At 49.7% G+C, this 24,456-nt stretch overlaps 1 protein-coding gene across 2 annotated transcripts; it reads left to right on the forward strand.

Annotated features, from left to right (window-relative positions):
* Positions 1 to 42: 42 nt before the first annotated feature.
* On the forward strand, positions 43 to 23,308 carry SDHA (succinate dehydrogenase complex flavoprotein subunit A). 2 transcript variants are annotated; one of them, XM_068535088.1, is made up of 15 exons: positions 43 to 133; positions 5,876 to 5,965; positions 6,962 to 7,123; positions 9,029 to 9,172; positions 9,550 to 9,714; positions 10,331 to 10,479; positions 11,124 to 11,248; positions 12,805 to 12,973; positions 13,802 to 13,997; positions 14,655 to 14,826; positions 16,602 to 16,720; positions 18,027 to 18,138; positions 18,301 to 18,431; positions 20,448 to 20,561; positions 21,830 to 23,308. In XM_068535088.1, the coding sequence occupies exons 1-15, from the start codon at positions 71 to 73 to the stop codon at positions 21,914 to 21,916; spliced, it is 1,998 nt and encodes a 665-aa protein (XP_068391189.1). In that variant the 5' UTR covers positions 43 to 70; the 3' UTR covers positions 21,917 to 23,308. The 2 variants fall into 2 exon arrangements, with proteins under 2 accessions (XP_068391189.1, XP_068391190.1); XM_068535089.1 differs by having other exon boundaries at positions 44 to 133; positions 5,879 to 5,965.
* The last annotated feature ends 1,148 nt before the right edge of the window (positions 23,309 to 24,456 follow it).

Here is a 24,456-nt window from a genome sequence, read left to right on the forward strand (position 1 = left end):
GCCCCGGGCGCGGCGACGTGCGCAGGCGCGGTCTGCGCGGGGACTGGCGGGACGGCGGCGGAGGGCAGACATGTCGGGGATCGGGGTTGTGTCGCGGCTGCTGCGCGCCCGGCGCCTAGCGCTGAACTGGGCGGTGAGTTGGCGCCGCGGGTGGGGCAGGGCGGACGCTGGGTCCCGCGCCCCCGACCCCGAGGCGGGACGGGCTGGGGAGGGCCTGCCGGATTCTGTCCCAGCTGGGCGGGTTGCGGCGCGGTGAAGGTCACGACGCTGCGGGCCGCCCGGGACCCCTCTCCTCCCGGGGCCCGGTCAGGAGCCCGGGGCGACGGTCGAGGCAGCCCGCTCAGCTCCGGGCACGCGCTCCAGGACGCGGCCGCCCAAGGTCACACGGCGGGACGGGCCCGGGGCGGCCTGATCGCGGTGGAACCGGGCTGGTGGGATCCGAGCGGAGCCCTGGCACTAGGCTCGGCCTTGCTTCTGGGGGTTGTGCGGTGGCCCCCAAGCACTGACCGCAAAGCCACTGGGGCGGACGCGGGGCGGGTGTCCTTCTGGGCGTTCCCTGCGGAGTCCCGCTAGCCCCACTCGGGTCGGTCCGGGATGTGCTTTCCCGCGGCCTGGCTGCTGGACCTTGTCCCCTGCACTCCTGACAGTGAGGCCTTCAGAGTCGATTTTGGGGGGTTTTATTGAAGCACTGAATTTAGAGGACTTAGTTATTTGGTTCTTTTACATGAACTCCTCGAGCCTCCTAGTTAGTAATTTAATTACAAAGTAAAGGTCCCAGTGGGAACCAAGGCTTTCAACAATGTTGACTTGATTTCTGCCTGTAATTATACCCACAATTTTCTTCTTTTTAAAATACAGGAATTAAAAGTTAATGTTAGGGGCTTCCCTGGTGGCGCAGTGGTTGAGAATCTGCCTGCCAGTTCAGGGGACACGGGTTCGAGCCCTGGTCTGGGAAGATCCCACATGCCGCGGAGCAATTAGGCCCGTGAGCCACAGTTACTGAGCCTGCGCGTCTGGAGCCTGTGCTCCGCAACAAGAGAGGCCGCGATAGTGAGAGGCCCGCGCACCGCGATGAAGAGTGGCACCTGCTTGCCGCAACTAGAGAAAGCCCTCGCACGGAAACGAAGACCCAACACAGCCATGAATAAATAAATAAAAATTAAACTGAAAAAAAAAAAAAAAAAAAAAGAAGAAGCTTGAATTCTAACTCAGGCAAGATGTTTCTAAAAAAAAAAAAAGTTAAATGTGAGGTGGTTTAGTCGGACAACCTACCAACACCAGAAAGCATTTTAAATGCTTTCATGTGTTGCTGGTTCTTACTGAGCAGAGGTTCCCCCAGCCCCCAAATCTTGGGCTCTAAGACACAGTTATAGCAGGGGGTCACACACACAAGCAGGAAATGAAGTCCATGGTCAGTGGGGTAGTTTTAGTCAACGAAGCTTGAGCAAACTTCTGAGTGGGCCCTTATCGTTAGGTGAGATGACAGATTTGGTATGTGGTGGTGATTGGAGAAGAGCTGACACGTCTGTCTTCAGACCAGACTGGAGCGGGGAGTTCCTTTTTCCATCCTGCAGACACCCTTCACCTACCACTCGCCCTTTGCCATTTTATGAAAATATTGCTGTCCTTTCCTCAAGCTGGGCTGGGAGGAATTCAGCTGTGAGCTTTTAGCTGAAAGTAAAAGTGAAGTTCGGCGCACCACAAGTTGGAGCATAAACCTCTCCTTTCCTATTGGCTTGATTGGAAGTGATCTCGGTTGAACCCACTGTTGGCTGCCAGCACTGGGCTCCACTGTCTCCTTGAATCTTCACCACGGTCCCATTTGCAGGTGGTTGTGAACATGATGGCAAGGTAGAGTTAGCAAAGTTGAACCACAGGTTAGGTCTACCGAAGATGGTCTTGGGCTTCTAAAGGTTTTTATTCTGATGTAGATAGCTTTGGAAATTATTTCCGTCTGTGGAAATTAATCTGTCCACAAGCTGTGTACTGGAGTTTCAGATTGGCAAGAACAAAAGCATCAAATTAGCAGAACAAAAAAAGAAAGGGGCTTCCCTGGTGGCGTAGTGGTTGAGAATCTGCCTGCCAATGCAGGGGACACGGGTTCGAGCCCTGGTCTGGGAAGATCCCACATGCCGCGGAGCAACTAGGCCTGTGAGCCACAACTACTGAGCCTGCGCGCCTGGAGCCTGTGCTCCGCAACGAGAGGCCGCGATAGTGAGAGGCCCGCGCACCGCGATGAAGAGTGGCCCCCGCTCGCTGCAACTAGAGAAAGCCCTCGCACAGAAACGAAGACCCAACACAGCCAAAAATCAATCAATAAATAAATTAAAAAAAAAAAAAAAGAAATTGGTGATCTCCAGCTGAGGAATGTTCATAAAGCGTCCTTGATGAGGATAATTTGAATAAAGTCCACAGAATTTTTCTTTATCTCATTTTGTTCAGTTCTGTGGTGTTTCCAAGTCATATTTACAGCTGCTTTCAAGTTACAAAATTATCAAACCTATTTTGCCTTTGTTTCCTTTTCCGTTGTCCCAGTGCACTGACAGAATTTACAAACTGTTCCAAAGTATTGATAGTTAAATCGAAAGGGAAAGTAAAACCAAGAACTTTAAATAGTTGCTTAACTTCTCACTTCAGATGAGATTTTTCAATTTTCAACAAGATATTGTTCTAGAATAAGTCAACTTCTTCTCTTTGAATGTATCATTCTGAGTATGTTTTAATGGTGTATCTAGATTTACATTATTTAGGCCACTGTAGTAACGTTTTGTTTCTTGGGACGATTATAATGCCACTGGCTTTCAGTTCTGCATTCCGTGTCATGTTTTTCCTGGTTCACTTGAAAAGTTGTGGCTCAGTTTTGGCGTACAACCTGGATATTCATCTTAGTTTGGAGTCCCAGAGATTTTTCCCAAGGGTCCCTAGATGGTGGGGACAGTACAGGATTTGGAGCCAGCCAGGCAGACCCAGTCCAGACCTCCTGCATCCTGGAGAGACTCGGTTTCTCTGTGGGGTTAATGAGGGTTCTGTGAGGTAACCTGTGAAAGCCTTGTGTGGCGCTCCTCCATGCCAGGCCCACAGCTCACAGCCTGCCCTTGGTAATCATGTGAATGGTATTTTAAACATCCCTGTTTTAAAAACCTTTAAATTTTTAGTGAAAATAATTTCACGTAGTTGGAAAAAACAATGTCAGTACAGAAGTCCTTATAAGTGAACGGGAATAAGACCGCCTCCTTCCCCAGACCTTTTCCCCAGTGGAATCAGTTTGGAATTGTTTTTGGTATTGGCCCCTGCTCTTTACCTCCATTTCTCTAGCTGATATGCAGGTGCATTTTTGTCCAGTTTGGACATTGATTTTTGCTGGTAAATGAGGGTTTAGTTCACTTAAACCATCCTGCTACCCACATCCTCAGTTCTCCCAATATAATTATGCAACCACTTCAGATCCTTTGTTGCCTACTTTTGTACTTGTGTAGCTTGTGCTTACAAATTGGTTTCTTGTTCATGATTCACAGGTGTATTTTGTTAGATGAGGACCGCCCCCAGCACCACTTTGCTGGATGGAGGGCATCAGGATCTCTACCCTTCTCACATTTTCTCTCCTTTTCCTCCTCATTCAGTCACCTGTACTTTTATGCTATTAAGAGCTCTGTGTTCTTTTAATTCTACCTTAGGTAGATTTCTGCATTCTTTTCGTTACCCTCTTGGGAAATGTTTGATAATTTCTCTTCAAAAAACGTTAGATTAATAACTGACATAATACGAGTTTTATCTAAAGACAGAAATTGGATTAAAATTGGACTCTCCAAATTCTAAAATCACTCCCCAAATTGGATTTAGATACAAAAAATAATGTTACTGTTTTCCACAGAGAGATAATATGATAATTTGTTAAAGATTTCATTACGGTAGCTACTGCTTTTTAAGCTAACCGTGTACGTCTGGGGGGGTGGGGTGGGGTGTGTGTGTGAACATCCTAGAAAGAAGAAGTAAATACTTAGGGAATCTCACAGTTTCTATTTTAATTTTAGTTTGGCATCACAAAATGTACTGTTCTTACTGGTGCTATTAGCTGTATTTATATTATACTTTATGAAATTTTCAAGAACGTTTGTGCTAGAATTCTTTCAGTGACTTAGTTTTTTGTTAAAATATGATTTTGCCATTTAAAAATTATAATACAGCTGAAAAATACTTGTTTTTTTAGTTCATATCTGAAAGAGTGGTTTTGTCAATAAAAACAGACGTACTTAACATGGCAAATGGAGAATTCAGGCGTATCACTCTTATCAGTTCAGATCTACTTAAAAACCCAGGAAACTACTTTTTAATTGGAGCTATTAAAATAAACTCAATACTTGTGTCTGCTGCCACTCAGTCTCAGAGTCAGAGGGAGCCATCTCTGACGCTCCTCGCGAGCAGTCGGTCAGGTCATCCAGCCCCGGCCTGAGTCCCTCACTTACAGGGAAGTCTGTCCAGTTTCAAACAGCTCAGTTGGAGTTCATTTTGTATTTGGTAATTCTCCTCCCTGTAATCCCCACTTGTTTGTCCCATAGCGTAATTTCTTTTCCCCTCAGAATTGAAACATCTCTTCCAGTTGCAGAATACTTGAAGGCATCCCTTTTGTCATCGTTGAAATGTACTTATTTCCCAAAACTGTTCTTCAAGATATTTCTAAGACTGTTCTATCAGTGGTCTAGTAAAATGCAGTCAGCAGAATGGAAAAACTTATTCCCTAAATTGCTGACCATTGCTAGCCTATGAAGAAGGTTGCCTCTCATGCTGGGCTGTGATTTCATTAATACCATTTTCTTGGGTAAATGGTTATAGGATGGGACATTTGAGCTGAGACTTGTAGCTGTAGAGGCTGGCCAGGGACAGGTGTCCTAGCAGAGGGGGCAGCACGTGGAGTGTGACAGATAAAGGGGTGGGGCTGAGCCTAGTGCAGCTGTGGGGAGAGGCGAAGCAGGACCAGGGGCATCTCTGGGCCTGAATCTTCACGTGTTCAGGGAAGGGATATTACCACACCCAGTGGCAGCCTGCTCTGGAGCACCCACTCCCAATGCACTGCCTCGCGCCTCTTCCAGTGAACCGCAGAACCTCATAGGGGAGCTCCAGTATGAAGAGGGCTGGGATGGATCCTGGAAAAGCACTACATTCTTTGCAAAACTGTCACTTAGGCAACACAGATGTCTTCTCCATTCTCCACTACGTACCATAAATTAAGAAGTTAATGTGAAAGTGTGCCTTTTGTCATTTCCTGAGTCAGTGTCCTGTCTGGAAACAGACTTCACCCAGAAGGGCCTGTGCTGGGGTGCCAATTCCTCGCCTCCTGGGCCTGCCCTGGGTCCCTAGCCCTTGCCTTATCCTTCAGGGTAAAGTGGAGGGTTCCAGGTAAGGCTTCTGGGTGAAAGGGAGTACCAGCGGGCTTCCCTGGTGGCACAGTGGGTAAGAATCCGCCTGCCAATACAGGGGACACGGGTTCGATCCCTGGTCTGGGAAGAGCCCACGTGCCGTGGAACAGCTAAGCCTGTGCACCACAACTACTGAGCCTGCATCCTAGAGCCCGCGAGCCACAACTACTGAAGCCCATGTGTCACAGCTGCTGAAGCCTGCAGGCCTAGAGCCTGTGCTCCACAACAAGAGAAGCCACCACCGTGAGAAGCCCGCGCACCGCAACGAAGAGTAGCCCCTGCTCACCACAACTAGAGAAAGCCCGCGCGCAGCAATGCAGCCAAAAATAAATAAATTAATTAATTTTTTTTAAAAAAGGGGGAGCACCTGGGTACATAAGAAGGTTGACGACTTAGAAGGGAAGTTTGAATTACAATTCCCCTGTTCCGTGAAGACACTTAGTGCCCCATCTGTGTTTCAGCAGCGGCCAGCAGCATTGCAGACAGGAGCCCGCAGTTTTCACTTCACCGTTGACAGCAGTAAGAGGTCGTCCGCTAAAGTTTCAGATGCAGTAAGTTCATGACTTTGTTATAGGTGATTTTTTTGACTTAATGGAGTAGGGTTCTATACCAGTTTTTAATGTATTTGAGTAGCACAGGTTTTACTTTAAAAATTTTCATTCTAATGCATGCTCATTATTTCTAGTACAATAATACTTAACTATAATACAAATATAAGCCTAGATATTAACATTTTTTTGTTTGTAGCTCTTAAATATCTATAAGCCAGATTAAACTTTAAGAAAAACATAATAAAATACAAACGTCAGATGAACAGTATTTACTGGAGTGGACGGTGACAGACGCCCTGCTCGGCGGAGGGCTGTGTGGCGGCTTGGGCTCCTTTGTGTTTACGAGGCCCTTCTCCTCTCTGTGGGAGAAACTGAATTTGCTTCTAAGTTTCTGTCTCATAAGCTCACAGTAGTTACTGAATGCTTGTTGGCACTTTCTCAGTCGTAAATACCATATGGACCTGGAATAGACTTGTGTCCTTGGTTCCTGGATGGTCACTCAGGTGAATGGACTGTCCTTATCTAAATGAAACAACATTGCAGTGATTTCATGAGAAGCTTCAAATCATGATCTATACTATGTTGTAAGCTTAGATTTGTATATGTATATGGGTATAAATGTAAAAAGAGAAGATAAGTAAAAATGATAATTGCAAAGAAAAACCGTAGTTAGAACTGGTATTTTGATTTGTGGTGTTGCTTTCCTCTGCATCTGTGGTCCCCTACTTTGAGTTTTCGGCCTTTCAACTAATGGGGTGGGTGCCCTAGCTCCGTGGGATAGGTGCTCTGCTATTGATGAGAGCTGTTTGCCGGCCCCTTTCAGTTCGAGGGTGAGCCCACCACGTCTGCTGTGACTACTGCATTGTACCTGGCGTGCAGTCCCAGCACAGGATGGAGGCCCTCTGGGCGTGGCAATGACTCTCTTTCACCGTAACCACAGCCTCAGGGTCTGGCCTAGTTGAACCAGTGATTGACAGGGGGACTTTTCTTTTCCAGATTTCTACGCAGTACCCAGTAGTGGATCATGAATTCGATGCAGTGGTGGTCGGCGCCGGAGGGGCAGGCCTGCGAGCTGCATTTGGCCTTTCTGAAGCAGGGTTTAACACGGCCTGCGTCACAAAGCTCTTTCCCACCAGGTCACACACTGTCGCAGCCCAGGTATGAGAAAGGGCTCTCTCCGTCCTTTGGGTGCTTGCAAGGCACTGCGCAGCCCCGGCGCTCCGCCGCGGGCCGCCCCCCACCGGGCTCCCTCTGCTCTTGGCGCTTACTCGCCAGGAGGGCTCTGCCCGCCCTGCCCCCGCCCCACTGCCTGGAGCCTCGTTGTCACTCCTGTTTCTGCTCTGGTCCTGCCCCCTCGTGCCCGCCTCCGTCATGGTGTGATCTCCTTCACTGCACTTACCCGATGTGAACAAGCTTGTTGTGGGCTTGCTCTGTATCTGCCGGAACCTCAGGGCAGACCTCGAGTGGTGGTGACGAGCTCTGATGATGGTGTGAAGCTGCAGCACAGAAAACAATGGCCTTAATGCTCTGAATTTAGGGAAGAAGAAAAAGTAAGGTGGAAAATCATGTGACTTTATTATTTTGTTTTTTCACTCTAGGCACACTGTAGGTAGTGCCCAGCTGGTATACAGGTAGTATTCTACAGTCACATTTGACCGTCTTTTCTGGTATTTGAACACATTTCCTCATTGAGACAACAGAGGATGTGGTGACTTTCTACGAAGCAATAAGAGCTCCCATCACCGTTACATCTGGAACAGCTATATTCAGGGTCCAGCCACATTCTTTACGCACTAAACTGCCTAGATACTGTGTTCGAAAGCTATGCTTTTTAAACTGAAGAATGAGTAATAAATATCCTTGGATAATTCATTGTCTAAAAGCAAGAATAGATATAAGCAGATAATTTTGAACGGTATTGCAAAAAATACGGTTTTCAGGTAGTGCAATAGTAATACAATAAAAAGAATGAGAAAAGGGTAGCTTAACTTGAATGCTGGTTCTCGAGAAAAGAAGGTTTAATTGGGGGAAGGATAACAGCATTTTTGCATGCACTGGGCCACGTGTTTTTGTATTATTTATTTATTTATTGAGATATTATTTTTTACTTACTAGATTAGCAAAACTCCAAGTTTGACAAAACTCTGTTGGCAAGGCTATGGGGAAACACATTTTTTTACATTGCTGGTGAGGATATAAATTTATATAACCCCTTTGGAAGGCAGTTTTGTTTCTGCATTATTTTAAACCAGCTTTCTACATTCTGCTGCCCTGGTACTTAACATTTTTTATCAGGATTGTGTTTGGGTTTACGACTGGAGGGGATGGAGGAGGGAGGAAGGAAGGAACGTGGTGACTCGTGGTGCGTGTCTGTCCAAGGTTCCTTGCTCTGTGCTAGTGACTCGTTTAGTGGTAGCCAAACATAACATGAAACCGAGGCGCAGCAGCAACAACTGGAGAAGAAATTCCAATGAGAGTGCTTGACTCAAAAGTTACGACTGAATGACAGTTGGGAGAAAGGGAAGTTAGGGAACGTGCCTTGTGAGAAAGATTATCTGAAGAGATGTGCAGTTGTAATTTGGGTTGGGGGGGGGGAGGGTGGACGGGTGTTAATGTTTGTCCCTGTACTGTGATTTCTGTGACTCTGAGGGGCAGGCTGGGGCTCTGAGCCCTAGGCAGGAAGCGCTTCTGCCTTTAACGCGTGCATTCCAGTACCATTGGGAACGTTTGTCGTGAAGCTATTAGATTTGAATCCCTTTTACATGCTGGGCTTGGTCAGGAAGAAGCCTCATCTGAGGAGCCTCGGCCGACCCTCCAGATGACGCCCCGAGGGGTTGGGCTCCGTGTCCCTCTCATGGGTGAGGCGCCTGAGGCTGGGCGATTCCATAACTGGGCCCTGTCTCTAGGTCGCAGGGGGAGGAGATGCCCTTAGGAGTCTGCCGGACGGTGAGGTCGCTCACTGACCGTCTCCCACGAGTAGCTGGCTTTTTCCGAATCTGGCTGCGGGCGGGAGGCAGTGGGGAGGCGAGCCTGCGGTAGCTCACGGGGCTGCTGGCGTTTCAGGGAGGGATCAACGCCGCCCTGGGGAACATGGAGGAGGACAACTGGAGGTGGCACTTCTACGACACGGTGAAGGGCTCCGACTGGCTGGGGGACCAGGATGCCATCCACTACATGACGGAGCAGGCCCCGGCCTCGGTGGTGGAGGTAACGACCCTGCTGGCCGGTGGTGGAGGTAACGTCCCCGCCGGCCTCGGCGGTGGAGGTAACGACCCCGCCGGCCTCGGCGGTGGAGGTAACGTCCCTGCCGGTCCCTGCCGGCCGGTGGTGGAGGTAACGACCCTGCCGGCCTCAGCGGTGGAGGTAACGTCCCTGCCGGCCGTCTCGTGCAGGAGGGGCGTGGTGGGAGTGGTCGGCCGGCAGGTGGGCAGCGAGCTGCTCTAACGGGAGAGCGCCTCTGCCGCTGCCGAGCTCTCCGTAGAACGTGTGTGTTCTGGGCTTCAGGTTTGTGTTGAGGTTCTAGTGTGAGTTAGCCATGAGCGTCTTGGTCCCTTTAAGGTACTAGGTGTTTTTCTGTTTCTCAGCTGGAGAATTACGGCATGCCATTTAGCAGAACTGAAGGTGGGAAGATCTACCAGCGTGCCTTTGGTGGACAGAGCCTCCAGTTTGGGAAAGGCGGGCAGGCCCATCGCTGCTGCTGCGTGGCCGACCGCACTGGCCACTCGCTGCTGCACACTTTGTATGGAAGGGTGAGGTGCCCTGGGTGCACGGGGTGGTGGGAGGCGGCCAGGCCAGGCGTGTGGCGACGGGGGAAGCAGGCCACCCCGGGGACAGGTCAGCGTGCCAGCCTCTCCGCCCGGGGGTCGCTTTCGGAGCAGCAGAGTAACTTGCTCGCTGTTAATTTGAAAGTATCTGTTCTAAGAAATTCAATCGGTAATCATTACAGACGCGCTGAGCGTTTTGTTTTACTTGGACTAAGTGGCCGTGTGGCGGCAGACGCCGTGTGGTACGCCCTGGTGGAAGTCGGGACCCCGTGGTCCGCGGGCGCGGCTCTTGCAGCAGCCCTGAGCGGAGGCCAGCGTTGCCTCTTTGGCGCCTCCCGGGCTGTGTAGAGCTGAGCGGTGTGTCCCGCGTATGGCGTCCTCTTCTGGGGTGCGTTGTTTGTACAGCTGAGTTGTCACACGACGGCATCAGCGCTGTCATCCGTGGGTTGAAGTCTGTGGCTCCTTTTCCAGCCCAGTGTTCCGCTAGGGTCCGCCTGACCCCTGTGCCCCACGCCAGATCAAGGTCTCCAATCTGTTAGCTTTAACAGTGCAATTGCAAACGCAGGATCCCTTTTTTTGATGGTCTTCCTCTCTTTTTCAGTCTCTGCGCTACGATACCAGCTATTTTGTGGAGTATTTTGCCTTGGACCTCCTGATGGAGGACGGGGAGTGTCGAGGCGTTATTGCTCTGTGCATAGAAGACGGGTCCATCCACCGCATCAGAGCGAAGAACACTGTTGTAGCCACTGGGTAAGAGTCTCGTTTTGTCGTGTCCAACTTCTCTGCAGGCAAGCTGAGTTTATGTATTCTAATGAGAATAGGGGTGTCGTGCAGTAACGGCTGAGGCGCGGGCTGTGACTTCACCCGGCAAGGGGTAGCTTTGGGGGCCTGAGGGGCGACACCAGCACCTGCCTCACGGTGGCAAGAAAGTGTCAGCAGTTCGTGGCTGGGAGGACCCTTGAGGAGGCGGAGGCCTGGAGAGTCTGATGCTGTCTGGAGTAGCGTTTGCTTTGAGGGTTGCTGTGTTTATGCTGATTTCTGGGGTAGGAGAGTGCTGTTTGTTCACGGGAGGAAAATAAGTAAATTCCATCTTATATACTGTCAGTCTGTTATTTTAACCGTTTTAAGAAGTGCATCCATAAATGTTTTTAGATTTTATTATTTTATACATTTTTATCAGGGAAATCAGTTACCTAGCACAGAAGTGCCCTAAGGTACAAGCGAGAGCGCCTTCTCTGCCCCCGAGGCCACCGTCCCAGTTGCCCAGGGCAACGTGTGCACATGCGCCCACAGAGGTGCTGCCTGGGCTGCGTGGTCCACTCGAGTCCATTAGAAAGGAGGACCTGATGGGACGCTTGTGCAGTCACCTCTCTGCCGGCCTGTCTGTTTTCCAGAGGCTACGGGCGCACCTACTTCAGCTGCACCTCCGCCCACACCAGCACCGGGGACGGCACTGCCATGATCACCAGGGCAGGCCTTCCCTGCCAGGACCTGGAGTTTGTTCAGTTCCACCCCACAGGTAGGATGGCATCAGGCTCTTTGTGCCTTTCGGGTGCTCGGTACCTGTGGGAAGGCTCCTCTGCAGTTACGTGCACCTGCTTTCTCGTATCTCACATCCTAACTCGTGACTTCCCCGAGGAGGTTCTTCCCTATGTCCCCCAAGGCAGTGGAGGCCAGCGTCTTACTTCGATGCCTTGTCTCGGCGCACTTAGCCAGACGTGAAGCAGTGATTGTTCGGCGCCCCTCTCCTCGACTAGGGTGTCAGCTCCCCCCGGGAGGCGGGGGCAGGTCTGTCTCATTTACCGCTGCCTTCGCAGCGCCCGGCACACGGTAGGGCCTCAGTCAGTAGAGCCAGAGGGAATGCACTTGAGTGGAGAAGTGGCACAGACAGATGGCAGGCTGCCCCAGTGACAGAGCCCCGCAGGCGGGGCCCTGAGATGTCCACAGGGGAGGGTGATGAGTGCACGAACGTGGGAGGGGGCCTGGGAGGGGAGTTGGCGAATCCATCCTGAACTTTGTTTCTGGGTTGGTGACTGATCTGTCAGCTGGGGAGCTGCCACAGTACTAAAGACCAGGGCCTGTTTTTTCTCTTTGCTCTGCCAGTATGTCCTTTCTGACCCGGGCAGGGATGAGGAGTAAAAAAAAGTATTAGGTGGTAGTCTTGTTGCTATTTTTAACCAGTAAAATGTCTGAGACTTCTGAATTCCCTCTATAGTTAGAGCTCCATTTCCTTTGCTTCCTTTTCAATGTATGAGAAATAAACCACCAGAAGACATGGCCACTGAAACTAGGAAAACTGAAAGATGAGATACAGGAATTTACATCTTGTTTTAAAGGCACGGTAACCCTTTGGTGCACTAATAAAAGTGACAGCCTTCAAACTACGCTGATGGACGTGTAACACCCAAGGCTGGGCATCCTTGTCCTCGTTACGTAGAGGGACAGTTGAGATCAGGGCGCAGCTCCCCTCTCCCTTTGCCTCTCCCGTTGCCAGATTTGGATTTGGGCTCTGCGTCTCCCAGCATCGTATTGGTGGGCTTGTCTCGGAAGAGGGGGACCATCCCACAGGGTTGTGGTGAGACTTAGAGTTGTACACAGCGGGTGCAACCTAAGTATCGGCTCTAGTGATCATTGCCGTATTGTTGTTTGGTTACTTGATATGCCAGATTTCCAAGCTGGTTTCTGTACCTACGGGAGCCAACGCAATTTCATGGTGCAAAAGGACGTTCAACAATTAAAACCTGATAAGGTTTTAGTAACAATTAAAACCGAGACATTTAACATAAACTTTGTCACGTTGAGAGTTTAAAGCTCAGCTGTAATCGGAGTATTGAGCAGAGCTGCGTCGTCCACGCAGCCGGCCTCTCTGCTCTGCAGCTTGGTCATTGCTTTTCTTCATACCGCGGCAGCGTGCTGTGCCCTAACTTTTCCTCTCTCACACTTCCTCGTGCGTGTGGTGCGCTTTGCACACCCTTTCTGTCTCCTCCCGAAGTATCTGGGGAAAAACATCTGCATTTGAGATGTCGGCCCAGCGGCCCTCAGGTTATACGTGTTTAATGAGCTCGTTGTTTGCAGGCATATACGGTGCTGGCTGTCTCATCACGGAAGGGTGCCGTGGAGAGGGAGGCATCCTCGTCAACAGTCAAGGCGAGCGGTTCATGGAGCGCTATGCTCCTGTCGCGAAGGACCTGGCGTCCAGGGACGTCGTCTCCCGCTCCATGACCCTGGAGATCCGTGAAGGAAGGTCTGTGTGCTTGTCCCCAGAGGGGTCTGCGCATGTCTGCGCGCCCCGCCCCTCCGGTGGCTGTGGTTTGTGTCTGCATTTCGGCACGGGCTGGGGGGCTTCTGTGTCGAGTGTCAGCACCCCGCCCACCCCGGAGGCCTACGTGCAGTTACCTCTGACTGTTGTCTGTCAGTTTAGGATCTCTGCATTTGAGAAGTTTAGCCAGTTAGCTGCAAGTCCGTCTCAGATGGTTTGTGTGTGTGTGAGTGAGTGTGTGACAGAAGCAGACAGTATGGGGGAGAAGACACACCCCTGTCCTGAATTCAGTGCGCGAGCTTCCGCTGGTATGCTGTTTGCACTCCCGGGTGCTTGGGGCCCTCAGGGTGGGTGGGTGGTTTGTTCTTCAGTGAAGCAGCGTGAGGCCTCAGTGCCTGACTTCGTGCCCGCTGTGGTGACACTGGTTAAATATCTGGGGGCGTGGCCTCTGGAGGCGTCACGTTCGCACACAGAAATGAGAAATCAGGTGGTTCTTTGGAGCATCTGGTGTGAAAGGCCCCTGTAATGCATTCACCAAGGAGAATGTGGCAAGTTGTGACCTCCCGACCCTCAGGGGGGAGCCCGGCGAGGGCAGGGCTTCCGTCGTGTTTGTGGCTGCATCCCACCACCTGGTGTCTACCCTGGCACATGGTGGGTGCTGAGAAGAGACGCCATGAAAAGGTGGCCTTAATGAAGGGAACCTTTCCTCCAGGATCAAAGCATGTGGAACCTCAGGCGCTGCAAGGATTTTGTGACCTCACGGTTTCCGGATTGCTGTTCTCGACCTTATGGCGCGATGTCCTTTTTCACCAGAGGCTGTGGCCCTGAGAAGGATCACGTGTACCTGCAGCTGCACCACCTCCCGCCTGAACAGCTGGCTATGCGCCTGCCTGGCATCTCAGAGACAGCCATGATCTTCGCGGGTGTGGACGTCACCAAGGAGCCGATTCCCGTGCTTCCCACCGTGCACTACAACATGGGCGGCATCCCCACCAACTACAAGGGGCAGGTGATGGTGCCGAGCCGTGCCGTGCCACCGCAGGCCCCTTGCACAGGGCCTCCCTCAGAAGTCCTGGGCAGTCTGGTAGGCAGGGCAGGGGCCTTGGCTTGACTCCGGTTTCTGCGTTCACGCCTCAAGTAACCGCTGATAACCGATTCATGCCTTCTTAGTAAACAGTCACAGACATGAGGTCAAACTGCAGTTTTTCCTACATGGTTGTATGTTATAAATTGTAACCTGTGTGTTCTTTACAGTTAATACCTTTGGATGGTTTGCGGCTCACAAAGAGCTTTTTAGTCACCTGACTTTAGTCCCTCCTCGGGCAGGTGGGTGGAACTGTTGTAAGAGTCTGATTTAGGACTCCAGTCCCCCACCTCCCCGTTTAATGCCCTCCGCCCACCATGCTCCCCTGCTTTGAGCCCACCGTCGGAGTGGGTGTGCAGTGGCACGTCAGGAGGTGGGTGAGGTGCTACTGGGTGTGAGGAGTGGGACTGGGGTCCTTTGACCTCGGCACGGGGGCCGGGGAAGGAGGCTGGGCAGTGTCTGAGGGGGTTCCCTGTAGGTGGTGTAGGTCCAGTTTTTACCTTTTCTCCTTTTTCTGACCCCCCGCTATAGGGAAGGGGGGCTGAGCAGACCGCGCTCCGTAATCTTAGTCTTCTTCCCCAGGTTCTGAAGCACGTGGACGGCCAGGATCAGATCGTGCCCGGCCTGTACGCATGTGGGGAGGCTGCCTGCGCCTCAGTGCACGGTGCCAACCGACTGGGGGCAAACTCGCTCCTGGACCTGGTCGTCTTCGGCCGGGCGTGCGCCCTGAGCATCGCAGAGTCCTGCAGACCCGGTACGCACTCCTTCCAGCAGTCTGGCTGCTGCAGGATGCTTTGCTTCGCGGTCATAGAGCGGGGGTCTGGCTTTCTCTCCCTGGAAGTGAGGAAACAGCAGGTCAGAGATTTTTATGGTGATAGACCAGAGGCTAGACACAGGGTAGGTGGGGCAGTTAGAAGAGTAACTTTAGTCAGGTTTTTTTGCAGTCATTATGTTCTCAGAAAAATCACTATTGGGAAAGTGTTATTTTATAGGGTTTTATCACATATTACTTGTCTGGTATGAATTATCTCCAAGGAAATGTTTTAAATGGCAGGTATAAATGAACGTGTAATTTTTTGGTACTTAGAGAAAATTAATAAAATACTAAAAACAAACTGTAACTAAATCTGTTAAGGGAGAAAGGGAGGAGTTAATGCAAACAAAATAGAAGACTGGGTCACAGCTCTCTTCCCCGCAATGAGAGAATGGATTTCCATCAGTGATTTTCTTTTGTGGTAACTTAAAATCATCTGTCGAGGAAAAGATACATGTGCTAGTCCCACAACAGCTCTAGTGCTCATTTTGCTGTAGCCGGAGCCCAGTAGCAATCCCTCAGAGCAAAGCAGAAAATTTGAGGTTCCCTTTCTTTGACAGCGAGAAAAAGGAAGTTTTTTGAGAATACTTTTCTATCTGAAGGATCCATGCACGCGTTTAAAACCTCTGGAACTCAGCATTAAAAAGGAACAGACTGCCCACTCGTGCGCAGCGCGGGTGGATCTTTGTCAGGCTGTGTGATCCAGACGCAAGAGGCCACATGTGTGCGATTTTTTTGTGTGGCATCTGGAGAAGGGAAGCTGGGGCAGGAGACGGTGGGTGGTCACCAGGGCCTGGGTCCACTTGCGGTGGGGCTGACGCAGCTCTGCTTGTCAGAACCAGCAAACTGCACTAAAAGTGGTATCACACTTTCGTTACGCTTTAGTTTTTAAAGACAAAAGGAGAGGAAAAGTGTTTGCCCCACTACTTTCCCCAAAGTATGACTATTTTAAACGTTAAAATGCTTAAATTCTATCGTCTGATCATGATAGTTACAGGAGTCTGTGTGTTAAAATTTGTAGAATGGTGCACCTAAGGATAAAACGCCGTTTTCCGGAATGATCGTTTTTTAAAGCATTGAAAACAAAAGCTAGCAAAATCGCCTGCCTAGAAGAGCTTGGGCAGGTCTCGCCTTGGAGAGAGAGAGTGGCTGCAGGCCTTTGTCTTCTGTATTTCACACCTGTGTGTGTTACCTTCTCCAGAAAATATATTTAAAAACATGTCATCCCAAAACAGCTTAAACACCCTTAACGCGTTTATCTTTTTAGAAAGGCAAGAACAGAAAATCTTGAGGTTAACGTAAGAGGGTGCAGGGCCAGGGTCAGCAGGAGGCTGTTAAATACGTCCAGCCAGGCACCCCGCCCACCACCCCCGCAAGGTCTGAGAACCAGAACGGGGCTGGGCAGAATGAGAACGGCTGAGGATGAAGTGTTTTTCCCTCACAGAGTAGCGGTGCAAGGTTTGTTTGCATAAATCTAATGTTTGACCTTAAGAGAGGGGTTCTGTTTTGTTCATTCAGAGATTACTTACTGGACACCAACTTTTTGCCAGAAGTTTTGTCTTTTTGTTTACTCTTTACTCTTACCCAAGTCAATGGATGCTTCCTCAGGGATAGAGTGGGCCAGGTGGAATATTAGCTCAGGTTATGCATGCATTTTCCAAACTCCCTGAAAGGGTATAACACACATTTGGTGGGGTTTTTTGTTTTTTTTAAAGGAGATAAAGTTCCCTTGATTAAACCAAATGCTGGGGAAGAATCTGTCATGAATCTTGACAAATTGAGATTTGCCAATGGAAGCATAAGAACGTCGGAACTACGGCTAAACATGCAGAAGGTAGGAGCCTGGACACGCTCTGGGTGAGCAGGCCAGCTGTGTTGGTAGCCCTGCACTGGGGTTGCTGAGTCACGGAGGCGTGCTCAGGCCTGAGTAAGATAAAAGGGTGTGCTTTCCACACTGAAGGCTGGAGAGGGCAGCCCAGGGCAGACACAGCAACTCTGCAGCATCAGGACTCGGCCTTCTCTCAGACGTGCTAGGTGTTTGGTGCAGCTTCCCTCCTCAGACCCTCTCTGGCCCTGGTCTTCTGTCCCAGCCTGAAGGAGGAGGGACAGTGGAAGGTCCGAGAAGCTCGGTTCCCAGCTGGGAGCTTCCCAAGCCCAGCACGTCTCGTTGCTGAGGAATAATCCCATCATCACACCTACTTACGGCAACTCTGGGAAATGTCTTTAAACTGGGCCCATTGATGCCCCTGAATGAGGTCAGGAGGGGGAGTGTGGAAGGCATGCGGAAGCCATAGTCACCTGCATCAGCACATCTGATGGAACGCTGTATTTCTGACGTGATAGTGGAGCATGGGAAATGAGGCCAGTCTAAGTTAATTTTATTTAATTTCAGTTTAAATGTAGGTACACATGGTTAGTGGCTACTGCATGAGGTAACACAGGTTTAGGTCAATTAAAAGTACTAGTTGACTACTCTAGATAAATAAAATAAATAAGTAAATAAAACAGCTAGGAATCAATCAAATTCTTTTAATGCCGGGATTCTTGGTCCATGAATGAGACCTTTATCCACTTGAAATTATTTGCAAGAATTTCTGTGTGGGCGCATTTTCTGGAGTGAAGCCCCTTGCTTTAGTTGCATCCTGAAAGGTTCCATTGGGCCATCCACACAGACACCACCAAAAGGGAAAAGGTGAATATGGCCATTCTCATAGGACTGCGGTTCTGTGGTTCTGTTTTCAAACGAGACTGGGCTTCGGGGAGGCCTCATAGGATGGTAAGGAAGCGGGCAGGAGTAAAGGAACAGAAGCATGGAGAAAGGGCATCTGAAGGTACAAGTCTCCAGATGAAAGTAAGCCCTGGGGATGTAACGTACAGCATAGTGACTGTAGTTAATGTTACTGTATTGTACGTTTGGAAGTTGCTTAAAGGGTAGGTTTTTTAAGTTCTCACAAACAAACAAAGAAACTTCGTTTTAAAATTCAGAGTAATAGACTCACAGTCTGAATTTCCTAGTTTTTCTATTTACATACATATTTTACAAAAAATGAAATGCATAGGAAAAAAACCCTAAAGGTTTAACAGTTCTTGGCCTGACTTTTCCTCATGGATTAAAAGCTTACAAATATTTTGTATTACAGTCGATGCAAAGTCATGCCGCAGTGTTCCGTGTGGGAAGCGTGTTACGGGAAGGCTGTGAGAAGATCAGCCAGCTCTATGGAGATCTAAAGCATCTGAAGACGTTTGACAGGGGTGAGTGGTTCCTCGGGCCCCTGCACACGGTTGTTGCTGGGTGTCTGCAGGGCGGGCTGCTTCTGGGCGCAGCCCGACCTGTTTAGCGCTGACGTAACTTGTCCTTGCTGAGTGGACACTGGCTGGATCCTGTTGTCTTTGACGGCTGCCTTGTGTGCCCAGGAATGGTCTGGAACACTGACCTGGTGGAGACCCTGGAGCTGCAGAACCTGATGCTTTGTGCCCTGCAGACCATTTATGGAGCAGAGGCCCGGAAGGAGTCTCGCGGCGCTCATGCCAGGGAGGATTTCAAGGTGCGCCTTCGTGTCCAACCCCCCCCCCCCCCCCGCCCCCCGCCCACCCCTGCCGCCACCGCTCAGCCCTGACCCTGCGCTCTCTGCGTTCACCTCTCTGCGCTTTCTCTGCATTTCCCACAAGCCAGTTGAGAAGAATGCTTTTTCTCTTCTGATAACCTTCGTACCTCTGTTCTCACCGTGTTCAGTACTAGTTTGACCTTTCTCTGGCTTTGGATCAGTATCTGCTGCTGCGTCTCTCAGCCTCATTAGGGCAAAGGTTAGTGTGCAGCGGGTCCTGTTGCCTGGAAGTGCTCACTTACTGACTGGAAATGATGAGTAACTCGTTGTTTCAGACCCACCCCTGGTTTGGGAAAGGATTATAGAGCCTCATCTTGGATCACCGTTGTTTTAATGAACTGGTTTTTATGCAGAGCTCACTTAGCAGATTCTGCAGAAAAGAGTACCCGGCATGTGGTAGTTAAGGCTTTCACGGAAGGGGTTGTTTGGGGGGCAGTCCAGGTCAGGATGGGGCACGTTAGCAGGAGCTGAGCTGCCTTCCCGTGGTGGACACAGAGGCTTTGGTCCGGGGTGGTGCTTGGGTGGCTCAGCTAGAGGCTGAGCGAGAGGAGCCGGATTTGCATCCACCGTGAGACACTGACTGGAGCTGGATCCCACGTGCTGAGCGCTCGGTTAGAGGAGGAGGTCGGCGAGCCCGCTCGTCCTGTGCACCGAGGCCGGAAGCCTCTCCCGGAGCCTGTGCTTGGTCCCTGCGGCCGGGACGTACGTCACTGCAGATGTGCAGGCAGAGCCCGTTCACCCGGGGGGTCGTCCCTCCCTCCCGGAGGCGCAGGTGCCGGCGTGAGGGACTGCTCCCTGCCCCAGCGCCCCAGGCAGGAGGCCTGGCCTCACTCCGCAGAAACTGCCAAGTAGCTGGACGTTTTGGGTTTTATTTGAAGAGGCTTTTGTGTGTCTTGCTGTTACCACGTGCAAGATATCCCTTAGCAGCATTCAGCTTCTCTTTAAAAGTTTTTGAAAAATTTAATATAATTGCTAAAATTAGAACATTTAAATAAAAAAGGCTGGGGCTTCCCTGGTGGCGCAGTGGTTGAGAATCTGCCTGCCGATGCAGAGGACACGGGTTCGAGCCCTGGTCTGGGAAGATCCCACATGCCGCGGAGCAACTGGGCCCGCGAGCCACAACTACTGAGCCTGCGCGTCTGGAGCCTGTGTTCCACCACAAGAGAGGCCCGCGCACCGCGATGAAGAGTGGCCCCTGCTTGCCGCAACTAGAGAAAGCCCTCGCACAGAAACGAAGACCTAACACAGCCATAAATAAATCAATAAATAAATAAATTAAAAAAAAAAAAAAAAAAAAGGCTGAAAGAAAAAGTCGAACTCTGCAAGAGTACGGAACAAAAAGACAGGAAAAGTATTTGATAAATTTTTAAGTGCATAGAAGATCGATTTAATTCCAACACCCATCTGCTAGTTGTAGCGAGAACATGCAGAAGCGGAGCTCTGGGTCCCACTGTGCTGCGGCCTGCTGCCCAGCCGTGCTGCGCGGGGCCTGCCCTTGTCAGACTGCCGTGGTGGAGATGGGATGAGTAAAGGGGAGGGGCCCTAGGCTGGGCCAGCGCAGAGCGAGGGGCTCATCTCTACGTCCAGAGGGCTGACGGCTCACCAGTCAGGGCCCATGGGTGCGTCCAGAGGACCGGCCACTGGCCGAGGGGCCCCGCGTCTCACGGCCTTCCTCTGCGTGTGGTGCTCAGCCGTGCGCTCTCCCACGTCAGACCTGCGCACGCGGTTTCAGTGGGAATTGGAGACGCGCTGGGACTGGGAAGGTCCTGGCTCTGCACGAGGTCCGCTTGGACGATGGAGGCCTCCTTGTTGAGTGGGATCTGGGGGATTAATGTCAGACTAGGCTCGTGTATCTTTTTAATGAGTTTCCCATGTTTTGCCATGTTTTCTGGTTTTGCCGTGTAGAATGTTTGTTGACGGCACTTTCCGAAATAAACTTACTTTCTGTGGCCTCAGGAGCGGGTTGATGAGTATGATTACGCCAAGCCCATCCAGGGGCAGCACAAGAAGCCGTTTGAGGAGCACTGGAGGAAGCACACGCTCTCCTGCGTGGACGTCACGACTGGGAAGGTACGTGGGGAGCGGGTTCTGCTCACGTGTGCCATGGCACGCGGGCCGCCCCTCGTGTTACGCAGGTCGGCATCTGGTGAGCTGGGAGAAGCAGCATGGATCTAAATGGACTGTGGGCCTATCTGAGACGCCACGGAAAAGGCACAGTCAGGCTTCTGCCTGGAAACGGAACCCCGCGTGGGCCGGTGGTTCACAAGCGCCGCCCCCACTGCGCTGGTGCCGGGCAGGGGTGTGCCAGCGCCAGAGGCCCGCTGTAGGGGAGGAGACGGAGCTTCTGAGCCCACAGAGAGCTGCGGGCAGGGATGGGGGTGGGGCGGGAAGACACCCCTCCCCTCCTTCCCTTTGACTGGACCACCTGGACGCAGCTTCAGGGAAGCCCGGGGGATGCTCTTCAGCCCTTAGCTTCCCCGGGCAGGGAACAAGTTGGGAGGGGCAGGGGGCAGGCAGGGTCCCAGAAACCACCAGCTGAGAGAGCAGTGGGGCCCCCGTCGGTCTTACCCCAGCAAAGCATAACTCACCCATTTGGCCTTTCTGCTCGGCATTAAGATTCAGAAATAATTAAGATGTAAAGTGTAAGCTTTTCAGAGCTCCCTAAGGGATAGTCTTAATTGTCGATCTGGATTTACAGAAGTTATGCTGTGCTGTGTCCTCATACTTCTAGAGTGCCTAGTGCTGCAGGCAGACAGCAATTTTCATAGTTCTTCATGTAGGCTCTTTTCTGACAGTGTATAGTCAGACGATCCTCTTAATACAAGCCTAATTTTGTAGTGTTTGGGTTTTTTTATGATTGTAAAAGAAATACATGCTCATTTTAGAAAGCGTAGGAAGTACAAGAAGAATGAAGAAAATTAACATTTATAAGCTCACCAGAGAAATCTTTTATTATCATTTTGAAATATTTCTTTCAAGTTTCGTATGTATGTAAATGTTCACTTAGAAGTAGGAAAAACTGCAAATACAAACATAATTTACGGATAAAGGATAACAGTACATTACAAGGTTTCACCTACTTTTTGAGCATTTTCAGTTTAAGTTTTAGTTTAAAGCGTTGAGAATTTGGTACCGTGTTATTTTAATTGCTGTATTCCATACATGGATTTACATAGTCAGTCCCGAGTTTGTTACTGAAAAATGTTCCCGTGAATACCTTTGTTTTTAAGTTCCTGTTTGTCTGCAAATCGGCTTTTATGGTTGATTTTCCAAAAGCATCCAAGAGGGTTGTTTGTACGTTTTTGTGCACTAACGCATCACCGACTCTTCTTTCTTAGGTCTCCCTGGAATACAGACCCGTAATCGACAGAACCCTGAACGAGGCTGACTGCGCCACTGTCCCCCCAGCCATCCGCTCCTACTGAGGAGGCCGGCGTTTACCAGCTCTTGTAATTATGTATAATAGCTCGTGCACGTGTTCATGTTGTAACTGCCTTCTTAAACTGTCCTCGAGTGACTGAGGATGCCACTTGACAGAGATTCCTACCAGAGGCCAGCAGCTTGCCAGTAATCAACAGCCAGGAAGTGTTCAGCTTGCCTTTATCCCTGCTTCATTCTTGAGAAATAATAAAACTGGGCGCAGTTCTTAGATGAAACATAAGTTACAAACTTGCGTTTATTTCCCAGTTCCTTTAAAATCATACTGTTTGACCTGAGGCATATTTGTTCACCTGAAATATAAAACGTGACTATCTTTTTATTCTGTTGCATCAAAATCCAGAAGTTTTGTTGCAGTGTATGTTGAAGTGAAAATGAATTTTGGTGCCTGACAGCAAATGAAGAAAACAGACATTTCCTCCGAGTTCTTAGCAAGCAAATGGTTTAATATGTGAACGTGTGTCCTGAAGTATTTAAATGACCGAATACTAAATGAAACTGATGTGGGTGCAGATGGATTTCTTCCTTTTCCACCTCCATGCAGATGCTGCTTGGGGCCACCTTCCAAGTTCCTGTCTCAGGGTCGGCTTCTGTAGAATCCAGTCCGAGGCAATTGAGTTCATTCGTTTCAGATTCTATGTTTCTAGTTTAGGGATTGCCTTTAAAAATTTAAAGTTTGTAAATATGTAAAGCATTGACATGATTTCAAAGCCTGTTGTGTTCAGAGCTCACCTCCTTAACCGTCCCTCATGCTCTCCTCTCTCTCCTCCGCAGGACCCACTGTTGTTTTTCTTTCTAGTCAGTGTCCTAAGAAAACAGAAAGCAAGTATGTATTTCTGTTGTGTTAGACAGACGGCCCTGCCCCTTGCCTGCGTATCCTGGAGGTCCTTCCTTATCACTCATCCTGTGGCCGGGTCCTCCTCCACCGCCTGAGTGTACCTTGTCCCCTGGCAGGACATTTGTGTTGATGCCACAGTGAGTAACTGAAGTCATTTTCTTAGCCAGTTTCTTCGAAGTGGAGTTCTAGAAGTAGGGTTGCTGGGTCAGAGGGCAAATGCACTTGTCGTTTTGTTAGATGCTGGTAAGTTCTCTTCAAAAGGGCTGTGACATTCTGCATTCCCACCACAGTGTCTCAGTCCCTGTTTCCCACGGCTTTGCAGAGAAAGTATGATGGTAAGCTTTTGGATGTTTACCAATCCAAACAACAATGGCCATATCTGATTGAAACAGATGGAATATATTAAAAACTGAATTCATAATGATAGTTTTAGAAAGCCAAAAGTAACCGAACAAGAAATATTATTGGTCACTCTTGGAAGTACCTAGGGCACTAACCCTGACACTGAAAATGGACAATTAAAGGAAAATGATGAAATGATTATCCTGCCTTTTTTCTACAAATTGCAATTCATGATAACCTAGTTGATCAGGGAACTTTACAGAGGAATTCCGCAGACGAATGAGTAAGGAATGATGGAATTTCAAGATCACCGTTTTGCAATCCTGTTGCGGTGGTTCTCAAACTTCACTGCATCAACATCACCTCGTTAAAGAATTCCCAGCCCTGCCCCAGAACTTGTGACTCAGTAGGTCCTGGGATTGGGCCTGAGAATTTGCATTCCTAACATGTCCAGGGACCACACGTTGAAAACCACCGGCATGGAATGATGTGGTCTAACAAATACGAAGGAGGTAGTTTTCAGGAGAAAATAACTGGCAGAAAGACTGCTGACAGCCTCAGACCGCTTCATCCCTGCCAGTGGGTATAATGAGGAAGTAGACGCCAGGGCATTTAGTAAACTAGGTGGGAGTGTTAACCTGGGCATTTGAGCAGCATTGAAGTGTTAGGACAGGGAATTCAAAGCTAGCACAGGTACCCCTGAAGCAAGGGAGCGTAACAGGAGGGCTGATGGTTGCAAAGGAATAATGGATGGGGGTGGTTTCCTTATGTCTGTCTGCGACTTCTGAGCCAAAAACAAACCTTCAAACTATTTTCATGAATATTCGGAAACTAAGAAAACCACTGGGGAGTGGGTAGTCTGGAAATGTAAGTTCCTATGGAATTCCGCTAGTTAAGGAACCACCGGGCAGAATATTTCATACTGGAAATGTTTTATAAAATGTGTGTTCAAGGTTTCTCAATGAACCCACGTGTGTTAGGGGAATTGGCGAACCAGAGAAGTAAAAAAAAAATGTGAGTCAAGTTAAAAAGAAAACAGAGGGACTTCCCTGGTGGTCCAGTGGTTAAAACTTGGCCTTCTATTGCAGGGGTTGCGGGTTCAATCCCTGGTCAGGGAGCTAGGATCCCACATGGCCTGCAGCCAAAAAACCAAAACATGAAACAGAAGCAACGTTGTAACAAGCTCAATAAAGACTTTAAAAATGGTCCACATCAAAAAAATCTTAAAAAAAAAAAGAAAAGAAAATAGAATACTGCCCAGAGAGATATAGATAATTTCTAATATGGATCAAAAGAAGTAGAAAGGTAAGATACACAGTAAAATATTCAGACCTGCACTGTCCATAG

This window comes from Eschrichtius robustus, chromosome 2 (genome assembly GCF_028021215.1).
Source record: "Eschrichtius robustus isolate mEscRob2 chromosome 2, mEscRob2.pri, whole genome shotgun sequence".
In the NCBI taxonomy this organism is placed as follows: Eukaryota; Metazoa; Chordata; class Mammalia; order Artiodactyla; family Eschrichtiidae; genus Eschrichtius; species Eschrichtius robustus.

Bases quoted from the DNA above. Each gene is read 5' to 3' on its own strand.
- SDHA (XM_068535088.1), top strand. From the start codon at position 71: ATGTCGGGGATCGGGGTTGTGTCGCGGCTGCTGCGCGCCCGGCGCCTA. The intron at 9,715-10,330 runs GTGAGGTGCCCT...TCTCTTTTTCAG, and splicing joins TGCACACTTTGTATGGAAGG to TCTCTGCGCTACGATACCAG. The intron at 16,721-18,026 runs GTAGGAGCCTGG...TTTGTATTACAG, and splicing joins TACGGCTAAACATGCAGAAG to TCGATGCAAAGTCATGCCGC.